This window comes from Monodelphis domestica, chromosome 5 (genome assembly GCF_027887165.1).
Source record: "Monodelphis domestica isolate mMonDom1 chromosome 5, mMonDom1.pri, whole genome shotgun sequence".
Lineage (NCBI taxonomy): Eukaryota > Metazoa > Chordata > Mammalia > Didelphimorphia > Didelphidae > Monodelphis > Monodelphis domestica.
The window spans coordinates 294,471,384-294,489,060 of NC_077231.1; the positions used below are offsets into that span (position 1 = coordinate 294,471,384).

Consider the following 17,677-nt stretch of genomic DNA (forward strand, 5'->3'; position numbering starts at 1 on the left):
TGTACTTAAAATTTTAAATGAGTTTCTCTCATGGAGTCTTCCAGTTCTGTATCTGCTTCTGTGGCTTTCCTTGATGTCAGACAGCCAGAGATTAATTTACTGATGTCATCTTGCCTGCCTCTAATATCTAGTGACAGGGTGGGGGTGCTGCCTCTAATCTGCTGTGGTCTGAAAAACCAGAAAACTCTGTTTAAGGATTACACATTAAATCACAGTCAATACGTCTTTAAGCAGAAGCCAAAGGAGTCAAGTACATGGTCTTACTGGAGTAGACAGATTTCGTGGCCATCTTTCTGGTGCTCAGTAGCATCTTTTCTGACTTCTGGGTTTGTCCTTTGATTCTGGGAGGCTGATTTGGCTAGAAAACTAACTTCCAAATAACTGGAGCACTATTGTTAAAGTATTAATGACATTACAGGGGAAATGTTCATGTAGATTAAAGGAAGAACTGTTTTCATTTATTTCCCAGGTCAGAAGCACCTCTTCACAAAGGAAGAATAAAAATGTTAGACCTAAAAGAAACCTCAACATTAATCTAGCAAGTAATATTTTTGAAGGTAAGAAAGTTGAGGTGAAGAGAAATAAGGTTTCTCACCCAACTCTCTTTCCTCATCCTTCAATATTTCTCAGCATTCCAACCTACGTTAGACCTAGAAGAGAAGGAAGCCATAATCTTCACTCAGGGTAATTCTTTAATATATACCATTGATTCCACGCTCTCCTGTCTGTATCAATAATCTGCAATAACAGTAACTCTCCTGCTTAAAACAATATATCAATATAATGTAGCCAGGGAACTGCCTCCCCCAGCATGCCTCAGGGGTTCCTCCCTACTACTTCCTGGTGTGGGATTGGTCTTGAATGAACCAATTCTGGGCTGGGGGAGGGACCATGCCCTACTTCTTGACATGGGATTGGTCTTGAATTGGACCACTCCATGCTAGGGAGGGACCATGCCTCCCTACTTGCAGGCACAGGATTGGACTATATAAGGACCAATCGCATGCCTAGGTGAAAAATCTGAGAAGATTGAGTAGCTGGGCTTCAGCTAATTTCAGTTAAGGAACTCCAGTGTGCTTTTTTTTTCTTTAATAGTTTTCAAAAAGGATCAAAAGGGTAGAGCTTTTCTTTTAGCTTCTTCAGTAGGTAGACAAGGAGACATAGATTGGGTGTGCCAAAGGTGGTCCACACTAACATTTTAAAAATGTTTAATGTAAGCATTTATACCTCAGAAATCAACAAAATTCAGAACCTGATTTGTTGTTTTAATTGTCCACTATTAAGAAAGAAGTGATGGAAAATGTTAATAATGTAAATTAAACTGAAAAGTATATCCTGGATATGACCCCACCCTAGAGAGATGGTTGTTCAACATTTTCTCCGATCATTTTTGCATATATTTGTCCCCAAAGAAGAAATATGAGAAGACAACTCCCACACTCCTTTGCATAGGTATATGTACAGGGGCAGGGGAGTTCAAAGGCATGGAACATTGCATATATAATCAGATTCTTTTTATCTATGTTTTGAGTTGGATGATTTTTCCTCCTCCATTCCTTTTGAAAATATGGCTGTTAAATAGAAAGATGTGGGAGTAAGGAGATACAGGGTAGAATATAAGGTATTGTAGACACAAAATATCAATAAAATTTTATTCATAAAAAAGTAAAGAGAAATCACAATAAATGTTCATCAAATATATTTTAGATATAGTAAACTTAATATGAAAAATTTGCAAGACAACTACAGCTTTGTCACTATTAAACATTAAAGCTAAGTGATCTGAGTTCATGAACTTTGCTAACTGCATAATGCTATAAAAATGTTATTCTAAGGATTCACATTATTTTAATCTTCTTTTAATTCTTTGCTATATAATCTTGAGATCCTTGCTATACATCATATACAATTATAGATCATATCGTACTTAAAAATGTTTAACAGACTACCCACCCTCTTTTTCTCTCTTTCAATATATTATACATAGTATATATAGTATATATTATCTAAATTTTGTATATATGTGTATATACAAGACACAAATTTAGTCTATATTATTATTTTCTTTATCAGATTCTTAAGTCTAGACCATCAATAAACAATAAATCAAGCTCTCACTTGAAGTATATGCCTAATTTCAAAATTGGAATAATCACTGGTATGATCTGGCTCCACACAGTGCCTGGCAAATAGTAGTTACTCCATAAACATGTATTCACCTCTTCTTCTCCTTTCCTTCTTTGTGGTCCATAAGTAACTACAATGTTCTGGGCAGTGTGCAAAACACATTTTTTAAACAAATATTATCTCTTTGATTAATTGACACAAAAAAAGGGAGAGGGAAGAAGGTTCTGGATAACTCAGCAATAAGTAATGCCATTGTCTGTAATTTTACAGATGGGATAAAGGAACATCAGCATCCTCTCCACAAATGTTTATGAAGTCCCTATACTTCAGGGTGGTTCACCCTGGACTTTTCCATTAAAGTAAGGAGGAAATTTGTATAGATAATCTTACTGAATTGATTGCCAAATGGATGAGTATAATCTTTAGGAAGTATTTAAAAACAAAATGTATCCTTTGATTCAGTAGTTTAATCAAATTGAATGTAATATCTGATTTGAAAGTTAGGATGATTTTATAGTTGTTATAAAATTATAGGTATGAAGTTAATATAAATGAAAATAGATTTTAGGTGAAATTGGCATTATTTAAAAGTACTAGCATTTATAGGACACCTATGTGCCACAACCATTCTGAGAGGAAGGTGCTTTTATTTTGCCCATTTTGTATTTGAAGAAACTGAAGCAAACAGCAATTAAGTGACTTGCCCAAGGTCACACAGCCAGAAAATATCTGAAGCCATATTTGAATGCAGGTCTTCCAGACTCTGGTCCCAATGTTCTTGATTAAATTGATGCTTAGTGAAAACCAAATAAACTAAAGTCACTGGATAGTTTTACATAATCCCATTGGTACTATTTTTACTACATTCCCAAGTCTTTAATGTGTCGAACCTAACTACAGCATCCCCCAAAATTTTTGTGTCATTTTAGCTAAAAATTAAGATTTTAATGAAATTCAGCAGTTGCCTGTAAGACAGCCAGTTTTCTAAATGTTCTGTGTGTATATGTGCCCTGGCATGCCCATGCTTGGAATTTCTCCCAAATAAATAGAACCTCTTTGAGGAGAGTCTGCTTTTCCTTTGCCTCTGTAGCCCTAGTACCTAGTAGAATATTTGGCTTTATGCACTTACCAAATGTTTGTTGATTGATTCCTTCTAAAATTTCTATTTAAATCAATAAAAGCGGGGATGGAAACAGGGTTCTTTGGGAAAGAGGAGGACAGGATAGATTGAATAGGCTTATACTTGATGGATGGGAATTAAGTGTTTATGATTTCATATTTACAAAGTAGATATAATTTGATAGAATCCATATAGTCAATGATCTCTGACAAAAGTCTGCTGCACTCCGTTTTTTTTTTTCTCCTAGAAATGTCTGAGGCCACATTTGAATTCATGTCTTCTTGATTCTGGGTTGATTCTGGGTCCAGTGCTCTATCTTCTTTAACCCCTTTATGTAGATTTTTAAGCTTTATAAAATGCATTATATATATATATATATATATGCATATATATATATAATATTTGATTCTCATCACAATCCTGTGAGGTAGGCTCTACTGATATTATCTCCATTTTACAAATGAGGATATTGAGTCTCAGAGAGGTTAAAAAAATTGCCCGCTGCCCCATCACTAGTAAGCTTGGCAAGCAGGATTTAAGCTCAAGTCTTCCTCTGTGCTTCCCTCTCCACTGCCAAATTGTATTCGTCACACAGCATCATGGATGAACTAGGGATTTCTTATTTAAAGGAAAGGATAATATGGGTTAACCAGTAACCAATGGACAGTCACAGTTTTCCTCTCAAAGCTGGCATTACTTAAAATGATGCAAATCTAAAGCCTACAGAGGCACGAGTTTAAGCAGGAGTCCTGTTAGGACTCTACTTTCCCCCTATAATTATGCTTTTGCTGTCTGAGATTCATCAGGAAAGTTAATGATGCAAAAAATTACATTTATAATCCAGGCTGAATACAGCTGTAGTGCAAGCTAAGATCTGAGTGCTATTAAGGTAAATGGAATTAATGGACTGTCCCTGGCAATCTTTATATCTATCAGTTACTAATTAACATTCTTCTGTAAAGAAGAGTTTGTTGTAAGGGGAGAAAAATTCCACCTCAGAAACAACAATGCTCAAAATTACAATGTATCTCCACGTGGCTGGTTGTTGAAAAGGAGGGATGAACCTAGAGCCAAAGGACCTGGATTCAAATTTCTATTTTGCTTTTTACTATAATCAAACAAAAGAAGATATCAACCAAGGTGTGTGTCTCTGGATTCTGTCTCTATGAAGTCAAGGTTTTCTAACTTTGCATTTGTTTTGGTATCTCCAGTGTTGGCACATAAACCCATATTTTTTCCATTCATTCATTCATTCATTCATTCATTCATTCATTCATTCATTCATTCATTCATTCCTCCATTCCCTTAAGTCACTTGAATATAAGTTCTTTTAAATTTACTTGTATCCCAAGTACATAGTTGTATGCTTCTTAAATAGTAGGAGGTTAATAAATGCTTATTTATTAGTTAACCTCACTGGCTTGATGTCCTCATTTTCAAAACAGGAAGCTGTACTTTAACTGCAAAGTGATAACTGTAGCCCATGGACTAGATCCTGCCATTGCAGATACTGTAGCAGGGGCCCTCTCTAGCAAGCAAGAAAATGGTAATCAGTAAAATCTTTTATGTAAAGGCATTTATTTTATGCATCTGCAAATGATAACCACTAAGGATGAACTTTTGTAGGAAATGTTGGTTTCAGTTAATAATGCAAGGACTGGGAAGAGCAAGCAATAAAACAAGTGAGTTAAATTAGCCAGTAAAGGAGAACGAACCCAGAGTGTTATCTTTGGAGATAATCATGCCAGTTTACTGCTTTCATCAAAAGGCTCCTGGCTTGATTATGATTATCCTATGTCTTCAGGTCTTGCATTAATTTTTAGGATGCTTATTAGCTCTTTACTTCTGGTGTATAGAATCTCTTCTTTTTTCTTTTACTTATCCTTTTCTTTTCCTTTCTTTTCTCTTCTATTTTTTTCAACAGAGAATAAAAATGATTTTTAAGACAAATTTATTTCTTTGGTATTGAAGCAGCATTCACACGTCGAATGCAAAACCCAATTTTGACAATAAGCATTGAGTTCCTATTATTATAAATACTATGTGGTTCAATTCATTTAAAAAAATACACACATATATATGTGTGTGTGTATATATATATATATATATATATATATATTCATTGTGATACTTTCCTGGAATGAAACTTCACTCCATTCTGATCATAATTAAAGAGGAAGTAAATTATGTTTTAGATAATTTTTAGAGAAGGGAGTTCAAAAGTATTAATTTTGGCCTTAAGTTGAAAAGAAAACACCCCAAATTTAAACCATCTCAATTTCCTAAGAAAGTTTCTAATTCCAGTTTAATTCTGCATATGTGCATATTTTTTTATTTCTATTTCTCTTTCTAGTAAGATCTCTAATATAAAGGAAAGTATAGAAATAGCACATACTGGAGGGTTCAACCAATTTAGAAAACTCCGCCATTATTTTAATTATCTTTCGGATTGAACTATTACAGTCTGTCATCTCAAATCTACAGTGACATATTAGACATTTCACTCTAGATGTCCCATAGAAATCTACTTTAGAGGAGGGGTAGCTAGTCCTATTTTCAAGGTACTCTGAAGGTCCTTTGCCCTAAAACTATAGGTCATGAGTCCCTACAGGTAGACTCACCTTTAATATTCAGGTAATAACTAAAATTAGTTTAATATAAAGGCATTTGATGAGTTGGCATTGTAAATATAATGACTACAAAACAATCCTCCAGTAAACCTAGGGCTACTATAACCTCCCCAATTATATTTGGTTTCAGTTTGAAAAATGGGTACATAAAGAGAATAAACTAGTAGTCAGACACTTAGGGAGCACAGGTGGACAAAGCAACTCTCAGATCAGATACTATAATCCTGACACCCTTTCCCTTCTTACAGTTTTCTTATGTTACTCCCCTAGGTATAATGTCTAGTTCTCTCCAACTCTTAATGATTCGGGATCAATCTCTACATGATTAAAAGGAGCTTTCCTTAGGAGTTGCCCTTGGGAGATTTCTCCTAAACTCCTTGACTCTGCTGCCTGATAAGTTTTGAGTTTCTTACTGGGAGAATAACTGGTTGAAGAAGTCACAGCCAATGAGGGATTGAAGACAAGTAATGAGGAAAGAGAAATGCCTTCATTCTTCAGTCAAGGAATATTTCTTTCTCAAAAGCTTGGATCTTCTTCTATTTCTATTTTCTTTCCTAATGCCTTTGGTCACACACTGTAGTGCTGTCCCCTGACGTGTTCAAGAATATATATCATGTCTTTTTAGAGAATGACCAAGGTGTTGCTAATGTTTGGCCACCAAATGGCTAGCTGCTCTGAGTCTATCAATTTTTATTATTAGGATTTTTCTCACTTTCTAAGGGATAACAGTGGAAACATATTTGCAACTTCTTAAACAGAATATATTGTAGCAGTCTTAAAACTCAACACTATGAAGTCAAACTCTTTCCCCCCAGAACTTCTATTCTTTCTAACTCCCCTATTGAAGACTACTTCCCTCCTCCTAGATATCTAGGCTCACAACAGAAGTGTCATCATTGATTCCTCACTTTCTCATTTCCTCCTATCCTGTTATTGCCAAGTTTGGTTGATTCTGCTTTAATAACATCTCTCCTATATACCCAGTTCTCTGACAATGGCACCACTCTGTTACAAGGTGCCATTACCTTATGCCTATATTATTGCAATAGCCATCTGGTTGGCATCAATGCATCAAGTCTCTTCCCACTCCAGTTGCTCCCTCATTCAGCTATCAAAGTGATCTTCAAAATGTATAAATCTAATCAGGTCTATTCCTCTCCCCAGTCAACAGATTCCTTCTGGAATCCAATATTAAATTCTCCAGTTATTTTCTAAAGCTCTTCATAGCTTGCCTACACTCTTTCTACCTTTTAAGTCTTTTATCTCCTCCATCCCCTCGGGGTACTCTATATTTCAGTGATTTGCTATTTCTCATACACTCCACCTACCAGTTCTATGAATTTTTACTGGTCGTTCATTATGTCTGGAATTTTCTCCCTCTTCATTTCTGCTCCCTGGATTTCTTAAAAGTGTCAGCTAAAACTCATTTGCTAAATCCTTTCCTTGATTTCCCCAACATTATTGCCTTTGCTTCAGGGTTATCTCCAAATAATCTGCTATCTAAATACACACACACATATTTGCATGTTATTTTCTTTCTCAAATTCTACTCTGAGCTATTTGAGAGCAGAGATTGTTTTTCCCTGTTGTTTTTTTTTTTATCTCCAAAATGTAGGGCAGTGTTTGGCACATAGTTGGTACTTAACAAATTTTTTTTGACTTGACTTTAATATCTGGTTGTCTATATTATCTGTTCTTTTATTTCATAGCTGGGCTGGGAAGAAGTCAGTTCATCAAGATTTAATAAAGATCATTTCTAATACCAATCTTACTAATTATAAAAATACATTTCCTAAATTCGGATAATAAGTCTTTATTTGAGTTGTATACCATATAACCTTAAGAGATGAGAGGAGTTTCTCCTTTTAAAATTTAATTCTTTAAAAAATGACTTTTTTTTATAATACACTATATGTTCTTTGCTGACAATTCCTGTTTCCATTGTTTTCTTGTGGTCCTTGGTGAATAGTAAGCATATAATACATGTTCTTTAGTAGTTTATAGTGGTGATTGAGAGAAAAACAAAACCTGAAAAAGAAATGAGCATGACCTGACTAAAATAACAAAAAATGAGGACAATGGCATTAGATTTTAGCCTAAACGTCAATCTTATATTAGATATTCAATGTAAATATTCAAACTCCAAGCAATACAGAATGAAAAAAATATTCAAAATGTAGAGTCAAAATGTAGAGGAGATCAAAGATATGTGGAGACAAGATGAGATTCATATAATTTCTATTGCCTTGTCTGCTACTGAAATTGTACTAAGGAAGCACTATAAACAAGTTTATATCCTATTAATTTGATTCAATCACAAAAATAGAATATTTTATCCACTGACAAAATAATGAATAAGATATTAAACATGGAAGAATATCAAGACAGTGATTTGAACCATATAAAAAACAAATGACATCATCTCCATTGTTATATCATCATAGTTTAACAATAAGATGTGAAGATACAGTTGAATCCTATATTATTATCTTAGCAATAGATAGGCTGTCTGAAATTACTATGTTAAAGACTTCCATATTTCTTGATTTTCAATTCATCCTCCTTATAATGATACCTTTAAAAATACAGTTTCAAGGTTATGAAAGTCAATAGGTGTGATGTTAAAAGAAAAAGAGAAAGAATTATAGCTTAGGCTGAAGAGAAGAGAGGGATTTTCATATTTTCCTCCATTTCCAGTTAAAAATCAGTTGAAATTCCCCAATTGATAAATGGTCAACGGATAGGAATAGGTAATTCTTAGACAAAGAAATTTAAATTATCTTTACTCATATAAAAAATTCTTCAAGTGACTATTAATTAGAAAAATGCAAATTAAAACAACTGATACAACCATTCTGAAGAGCAATGTGGAGCTCTACCCAAAGGGCCATAAAACTGTGCATACACTTTGATCGAGTAATACCATTACTAGGCCTATATCTCAAAGAGATGAGTGATAAAGAAAGAGAACCTCTTTGTCCAAAAAAAAAATATAGCAGTTCTTTTGTGGTATCGAACAACTGAAAACTGAAGGGATGTCCATCATTTGGGGAATGGTTGAACAAGTTGTGTTATGTGATTATGATGGAATAATATGTTAAAAGAAATGACAAACAAGATGATAAAAAATAAAACCTAGAAAGACTCATATGAAGGGCTTCAGAGTGAAGAAAGCAGAACCAGGAGAACACTGTACAGAGTAATAGCAATAAAGTACGATGATCAGCTGGGAATGATGTAACTATTTTCAGCAATGGAATTATCCAAGACAACTCCAAAGGACTAGTGATGAAAAAGGCTATAGAAAAAAAATGACAAAGTCTGAAGGCAGATTAAAACATTCCCTTCTTCATTTAATTTCCTCCATGATTTTTTCTCTAGTGTAAGCAATATGAATTTTCTTTCACAAGATGATGAACATGGGCATGTAGTTTTTCAATTTTAACCAATAAAGAGGCCATTTTTTTCCCTGGGAAAAATGTTGTTTATTGATGGGGACATGCAATTCCCATTAACAAAGAATGGAACCTCATTGTCCTCCTTCCACAAAAAAGGCAGTGAGAGAGCCCTACTTCTTGTTTATAAAGGGCGTTGTATCCTCTTTCTAACTGGTCTGGCAGCTCAACCTTAGGACCCCCCCCCCACATTTCCCAATGGTGCATATTTCAAAAGAGGAGATGGACTTACAGACCCCAGAAACTCCCTCATTACTTCATCAGAAGGGAGGCATGTCTTTGTTCATATAAGGAAGATGTCAGCACAAGCTTTCCTTGGATCATATTAGCTCAAAGTTCAATAATTAGAACTTGCCAATTTCCCTTCTTGAGGAGAGTTCTGTTTACATATGAATAAGGAAGAGGCCTCCAATCTACCTCTAAGGAAAGGCAAAAGGATCCAGACCAATGATTTGCCTTGAGGCCTTGGAGTAAATTAATTTAGTTGTGAAGCCAGCTAACCTATGAAACCTGAGATTTAAGAAGTAGCTTCATATAGAAATATTATAATTCAGCATTAGATTTCCTCAGAATTATATATTCTACAATAACACATGGAAACTATATCATCACATGACCTGCCATTTTGGGGAAGGGAGGGAGAGAAAAAGGACAACAGAATATTAGAAAAATTATTATTGAAAATTATACCCAAAAAAACTGAAAAAAAAATTTATTTAAAAATAAAATAAAAAATAAAAATCAGGTGAACCCTTCAATCTTGGCAATATATAACCAAGCCCATTGAAATAAGTTGAACTACTTTTTCAGGATCCCTGTGTTTCAATAAACATGGTACACTCTACTGCAATCAACAGGGTTTTTGTGAAATCTGCCTCCATTCACAAAATATCTTTTTTTTCCTTTTAATTGCAAAGAAAACATATTTTGGCAAAACAACAATTCTGTTTTGTTTTGAAACCTCCCAGGTTGGTAGGAGACCTTCCAGATGGAGTAGAGAGGATCCTCCATGCATAATTTCCAACTTTAATTTGTAAGTTGTCCAGGGAAACAAATTAGTCTGACATGCAAAGTAGGCATCAAAGGAAAGCAAGTTTCATGCAAGCAAAGTATGCATGGCCTTTCATTTCCATCAAAATAAAATACAAATGCCTCAAAGTTATCAAAGTCCAATAAATGTATACAAAAAAGTCAAAAACTGTCCAAAAAATGTGTTGAGAGGATTTGTATCTGCATTAAAAGCAAACAAACAACAACAACAACAAAACAAGCAAATAGGCCAGGAGACTGAATCAGGAAGATGTGGGTCAAAATTCCACCTCAAATTTATACTAATAATGTCACTCTGGGCAAGTCATTTCCTCATCTCTAAGATAAGGGAATTGTACTGTATGAAATTTAAGGTCCCTTTTCATTCTCCATTGATGATCCTCTGGACTTATGGTCCCTAGTTAAATACTGAACTAGAAGAAAGATACTGAGTAAGTAGCAGAGAGACAAGGATTCTGATCCAGTCTTAGGAAGGTATCTTTAGACATGGAAGATTCTCTAAACCACACCTTTCAAGTTATAGATGGCGAAACAAGTCAAGAGAACTGAACTAACTTGCTTGAGGATATATACACATAGTAAAAGTCATGGCAGGATCTGAACTCAGATCATAGCCTTAAATGAAGGTATCTGAAAGGTCATCTATTTCAGGTCTCTCGATTTGGACATCAGAAAACGAAACAAATAGAGGTTAAGTGATTCGTCCAAGGTGACACACGTGGTAATTCTTAGAAACAAGGTTGGAATTCCAGTTTTCTGACTCTAACCCATCACTCTTTTCCATAAGAGTAACCCTTTTCCATTTGAACTCAGTGTGTCCAGCTCTAATCAGATGTTTAACTAATTATGAACATTAAATGATTGTTTTCAATTCTGTACATTTAGTGATTGCTCTTAGGGAAAAGAGGTCCCAGAGGTCCTTCCCAGGGTTTTACCAAGTCACAGCTGAGGAATGATGAACATATAACTTCCCAGTAGCCATAAAATAGAAACCAGGTGATATTTGGGGGTCTTGGATAAAAGATGCCAAGTTGGAGTAAGTCAAGAAGGAATCAAAAGTCTATATTACTGGCTCTACCAACTCCTCCTCCCACTTCTACCCCATTATGATTTGGCAGGAAGGAGTAAGTCATCATAGAACTTCAACAGTGAAAGCCTTCATTCACTCCTGGTTATTGTCACAAAGTGCAGCAAAAACATTAAGAAAAAAAAGACAACTCCCTGATCATCATTCCATTATCAATTTCCTATGGCATTAGCAATCATAAATCAACCATTAAGAAAAATCATAAACAAGAGAACATAATTTAAATATTGTTCATATACTTACTATATTTTGTTGGTGGGCCCCAAGAGTTCTGAAGAAACCCTAAAGGTATATAAAAGGGAAACTAATGTGCTGTATGAATGAAAAAACATAAGCCAACTTTCTGATGACTACAATTTCATGAACAGTAGGAAGGAGCAAGGGGCTATGCTTGGGAAGTTCTTGCCAAGTCCAGTTGCCTCCTGGCTTCTGGGGCTATGAATATGTAGGTGGGAGGTCTGGGATGGGGTGGCATTTTTCCCCTATTTTCAACTGGAACCCTTTGGGACCAGACTTTTGACTTCATCCATGGTGGGAAGTTCCAATATGGAAAATTCTTCCATTGATATAGATCATCAACACCGCCAAAATTTATAAAATTAGAGCATTATCTACTACACTGAGCTGTTAAGTGAAGTATTGAATGTTACATAGACAGGAGGTGTTAGAGCTGACACTTGGACCCATGTCTTGTTAACTCCAGGATGGTTCTGTCCAATAGTTCATGCCACCTCTTATTACTAGCACAACTAAAAGATTAACCCAAAAGGAAGGACTAAATGGAGATTCTTAAGGGAACATCTATTCAAAAAGAACTAGACCATAAATTTGTACAACTAGCAGCTGATAAGAGGGGAAAATCCTTTTTTTTAAAAAAACTCTGTCCTAAATGGGACTGCCATGAAAACATATTTATCAATATAATTTCCCATTTTCATCCTTCAGATTGTCCTTTCCTTGTTATGCCTCCCAAATAGAAACAACAGGACAACCACGACTTTTGGAATGGAAATCCAAAACTGGAGAATGATCTTTGATTTGTTTTGACAAGAAAAGCCTTGGAAATCCATTAGTGATGGAGTAACAAGGCTCTGGATTTATATAGCACCTTTAATCCAGAGGGACATTTCATTTACTCTCAAGATTGGATTTATAATGGAAGAAATTAATTGTCCTCCATTCCACAGCTAGGAAAACTGAGGCACAGGGACATAATTAGGATTTTTGCAAGGTATCTAGTCAGAATAGAAATAATATTAGAAACAAAGCTTACTAGCTCCCAAATTTGTGCCTTGTTAGCAGTTTGAAATGTGTAAGTGCCAAGTGAATTTGAAACCTGGATTGATTCTGCAATCTTACATGTCCCTGACTGAGCTAATATGGGACTAGATAATTTTTAATTATCTTTTAATTATCTTTTATCTAATAGACTTTTTAGTCTAGTGCATGTCACTTTCATAAAAGAAATTGTTGCCTAAGAGGTCAGAATGGAGATATGTGTCCCATCCACATTCAAATGTCCTGTTTAGTGGTCACTTTCCATGAAAATCAACTTGTCTTATACTGATAGATGGAGTACTATGCTATATTTCAAGATGATGGTGGGAAATTTTAATTCTGAGTGCTATTCATTTCCTTTCTTTGACAGAAGCAGAGATATCTTAGTTAACCAATGGAAATGGAATGCCAAATATTTTTCACAAACAGGGTTCCTGATTGGCCCAGATGGGCTCTGGATTTATAGAATAAACCAATGAACTGATTTCAAATTCTAGCTCTTCTCTTTATTAACTGTGTTAAGTGGGTCAAAAAAAAAGCCCCTTTATATCAGAATGTATCAATCATTCAGTGCAGAAGACTTTATTCTCATAGTTGAGTGATGAGAAATCTAAAATTGTGAGCCAAGTTAGACTTAGTTGACCAACCTAATTAGGAAAAATAAAAAAAATAAATTAAAATGTGCATTATCTCCCAGGTTGCAAATGAAGTTTTCTTTTAAACCTATTTCTGATTACCTTGAACTTACATATTCTTTCTTTAAGGGCTAGAAATTAGTACAGGTAGGTAGAAAGATATGGGCCCCATTCCTTTCTTTGACTCTTCCTTGATCAGAGGTAAGTCACAGATTTCTCAAATTCTCTCAATTTTAGTTTCTTAAATCTATAAAATTAAGATGATGACAAGAAGCCTCTTTTATAGGGTTGTTGTAAGGCTTAAATGTGATAATGTTCACAAAGTATTATGAAACCCTCCAAAGACTAAATAAAGGTAGACTCTTTTTGTTAACACTCTACTGTCATCTCAGCAGCCTAGAACTAGATTTGAAAATGACTTCAGAGGCCACCTAATTCAAATTCCTCATTCTACAGATGAGGAAATTGAGACCTGAGGAGATGACATCACTCACTCAAGACCACAAGAGTAGGTCATCATCCTCAAATGCATATCCACATTTTTCATGAGTACCAACCTAAGAAAAATGAATAAAATGAATTAGTTGAGTATAGAGTTTGAAGGAACAGGCAAAAGGCAAAGAAGGAACAGATGTGAATGTAGATAGCTAGTCTCAGATCAGAGACAAAAGAAAGAAGTTGTAACTATGAATCATGAGTGGAAGGATCCTAGGATCCAGGATTTAAGGGCATTCAAGAAGCAGAGTGTATCAAGTAGAGTCTGGGAAAGGATCAGAGATATTGAGTAAGAAGTGAAAGAAGAGAGTTCTGGGAATAAGGACAAGATAACCTGGATTAGTCCCAAGGAGAAGTGGAGACTGTTTCAAAAGCTGATTTCATATGATCAGTCAGAAACGAGGCCAGGGAAGAAGTCATCCAAGGAAACAAAACAAATCCACTTGCTACTAGGCTACAGGCAAAAGAACATGCTAGAGTATTCAACATTCACAGAGGATGGAAGAAGATGGGGGGCTTCTTTTTTCATTCCCCCAACATATGGCAATCTTTGACCTTCTCTTAGGTAATGTGGAATACAAATGAGAAGGTAAGCAGAAGAAAGCAGATGACCCCATTGGGATGCAAAGAGTTTGAGAGGTGCTACGTATATGTTAATGCCCAGGATAAGGGTCCCAGGCTCTGAACATCTGAGGATTCTAAGAGAAGATGCTGAGGGATATCTCAAGAGGGTGACCTTTCTGAAAGGGTTGACTAGAGTACATTATTTTAAAATGACCTAAGAGTCACAGCACCAATCTCTCACCTTCACTAAGGTAAATGGGCAGGATTCCTATCCTTCTTTCCTACATAAAATCCCTACAAGCTTCTTAGGTAGTTCAACTGATTTATAGATAGGAATGTGTGTATATATTTATATGAACAGAAATACACACAGATACATGTATAGGTATGGAGGAGGTAAATGGAATAACAAAGTTAAAGATTTTATTTTTCCATTAAATCACATACAATAGATAAATAGATAGGTAGACAGATAGGTAGACAGACAGGCAGGCAGACAGATAGATAGATAGATAGATAGATAGATAGATAGATAGATAGATAGATAGATAGATAAAAGAATATAAGAGCCTGGAGAGGGGAGTGAAAATGAGAGGGATGAGGAGAGGAGAAAAAAGAAAAAGATATTAGGATGAGAGATGAGACAAATATAGAGAGGAGAAAGAGAGGCATAGAGGGAGATAAAGAAAAATATAATGCCTGTTTTGAGGAATAGAAATAACCAATGAAGGCTATTGGATCAGTAAAAACATAAAAGATTACATGAATCCCTCTTCTCTCTGGCCCCAGCCAAATGCTCCCATCTCCTCCCCTATAACACATTGAGGTTTCCATCACTTTCAGGTGGCTGCTTCTCAAAGTGTGGGCTGCCTTAGTCAGGATATGACATGCATGGGGGCGACAAGCCCAGAAACAGCTGATACCAGCTGCTTTAGGCAGTGCTGGAAGAGCACAGGGCATTATTCTATTTCTGATGAAGATCCTGGGAGTATGTGTACTTGGGCTGGAGGGGACCTATGGAGTGGGAGGTTCCAGGTGCCAAGTGCCTTTGATGGTTTAAAATACTACATGCCCTTCAGGAAAACAGGGGCATCGCTTACCAGATAGAATACCTACCATGACACTTGGACCAATAAGTAAGTGTGAAGTTCTAGTGTGGGGAGTGGGTGATTCATGACCCAATTCCAAAGCTATTTAAGCATCTGGATGCAGGTCTCAGGATGGGGAAATACAAATCAGAAGACAACTGCATGCAATCAAAACAAATAATTCCAAGTAGATTGTTGAGTGAGAAAAGGGAGGAGGGGGGGAGTAATTGGTTTTTAATGCATAATTTACAAGGGGGAAATGGAATAATGAATGAAATATTTTATTATTTCCATTAAATCAGCACCCCACTCCCCTTTAACCCCCTTTTAAAATCTCCTTCATAATATCATATACAGTTAATATTTATGTAATGCTTTTAGGTTACAAAAAATTTACTAACCCTGTTTTAATATGAGGAAATTTAAGGCTTGCAGAGGTTAAATGGCTTGTCCAGGTACACACAACTAGTATGGATCTGGAGAATTTTAACTCAGGTCTTTCTGACCTATGTTCAACACTCCATCTACTAAACTACCTGGCTAGAAAGCATTATTTTCTCAAGGAGTAGGGCTGTTTAGGAGTTTAGGAAGCCATTGAAGGGGTAGAAAAATAAGTCTAACAAATAAGAAACCATAGAGAGATGGGGGGGGGTCTGGGGTGATGTAAAGAGTTCATTGTACTCTAGACTTTCAGCTAAAAAGAGCCCTTGGACATCTATCTAGTCTAAAGCCCTAAATGTTTAGTAAACAGCTAAGTAGTATAGTGGATAGAACATTAGGGAATATCAAAGTTCAAATAGGGACTCAGGCACTGTGCTATTCCCTTAACTGTTATTTGCCTCAGTTTCCTCATTTAGAAAATAAGGGTAATTATAGCACCTACCTCATAGGATTGTGGCAAGAATCAAGTGATGTATTTTTTATAAAGTGCTATATACATTTTAATTCTTATTATTAGTAGTATTGTTATGATAGGGGAAAACATAACAAAACATCAGAGAAGTTCTGATTATCCTAAGGTCAAGAAGATAGAATGAATTCAGCCCACATCCTATGACTCTAGAGCCAAGTCTCTGTCCTTTTTACAATGCTGTCTTCATTCCAAAAGAATTCCCAGGGATACAACATTTCAAGGACAAATTATCTTGAGGGGCTGAAAAGGTAAGTATATAATCCTGGAGATAGTGTAGTTGAAAAGTGGGAAGAAAAACCACATTGAACTAGGGATCAGGAAGCTAAGGAATTTTGTGTCCTGAAGAAAATCTCAATCTAGAGTTTGTCATCTGAAAAACGGTTGGTTTGAACTGGGAAAGATCCCAAGATCTAAGCCCTATAACTGGACAGGATCTCATGGGTCACTGACTCTAGACCTTTCATTATATAGATGAGGAAAGAGAACTAGAGGGGCTGAGAGATTTGCTCAGAAATAGTAGTAGAAAGAAAATTTGAATTCAGATACTCCAACTCTAGACACAGGACTCTTCCAACTGGAGGAAGGGTGAAGTGGTGAGAAGGCATGAATTTGCCATTCTCCCATCATAATGGTGACAAAACAGAATTATCTATGCCTCCGATATTTTCTTTATGGGTTGGAGGATAAAACAAGACACTGTCCCCATAGAATACAGAAATCAGGAAGCCTGAGGTAAGAGAATTCTGAACCTACAGTAAAGAGAGACCTAGGCTCAAATTTTACTACTCTACCAGGGTGCCCTTGGGCAAACTCTCTAAGCCTTATATATAAACAAAAGATGATACATATAATACCTACCTTTCCCAGTTTTTGTAAGAAGCAAATAATAATTATAGTAATGATAAAAATATCACTTATAGTATTTTAAGTTTTTCAAAGGATATTATAAATATTTTCCCCTTTACAAAAACACCAAGAGCAAGGTGCTATTATTATCCCCATTTTAGAGATGAGGAAACTGAGACATGCATAAGCTATAATTTTCCTAGGATCACATAGCTATATAAATGACAGATGACATTTGAATTCAGGTCTTCCTGACTTCAAGTCTATACATTGAGCCACAAGCTGCCACTTAAAATGAGATAACATATAGAAAACTTTCTAGCAAAAATTAAAGCCTTACAAAAATATCTACTAATATTATTATGGATTCCCTCCTGCATTCTACTTTT

At 35.5% G+C, this 17,677-nt stretch overlaps 1 protein-coding gene across 10 annotated transcripts in view; it reads right to left on the reverse strand.

Annotated features, from left to right (window-relative positions):
* ZNF385D (zinc finger protein 385D) overlaps nucleotides 1-17,677 on the reverse strand; it is a 408,744-nt gene that overhangs the window by 252,404 nt on the left and 138,663 nt on the right. For 4 of the 10 annotated variants that reach the window (XM_056800332.1, XM_007505162.3, XM_007505163.3 and 1 more), the window contains exon 3: nucleotides 11,713-11,751. The exons of the other annotated variants lie outside the window; for them this stretch is intronic. In XM_056800332.1, coding sequence (XP_056656310.1) covers nucleotides 11,713-11,751 — 39 coding nt within the window. The remainder of the gene's footprint in view (nucleotides 1-11,712; nucleotides 11,752-17,677) is intronic. 10 annotated transcript variants of the gene reach the window in all.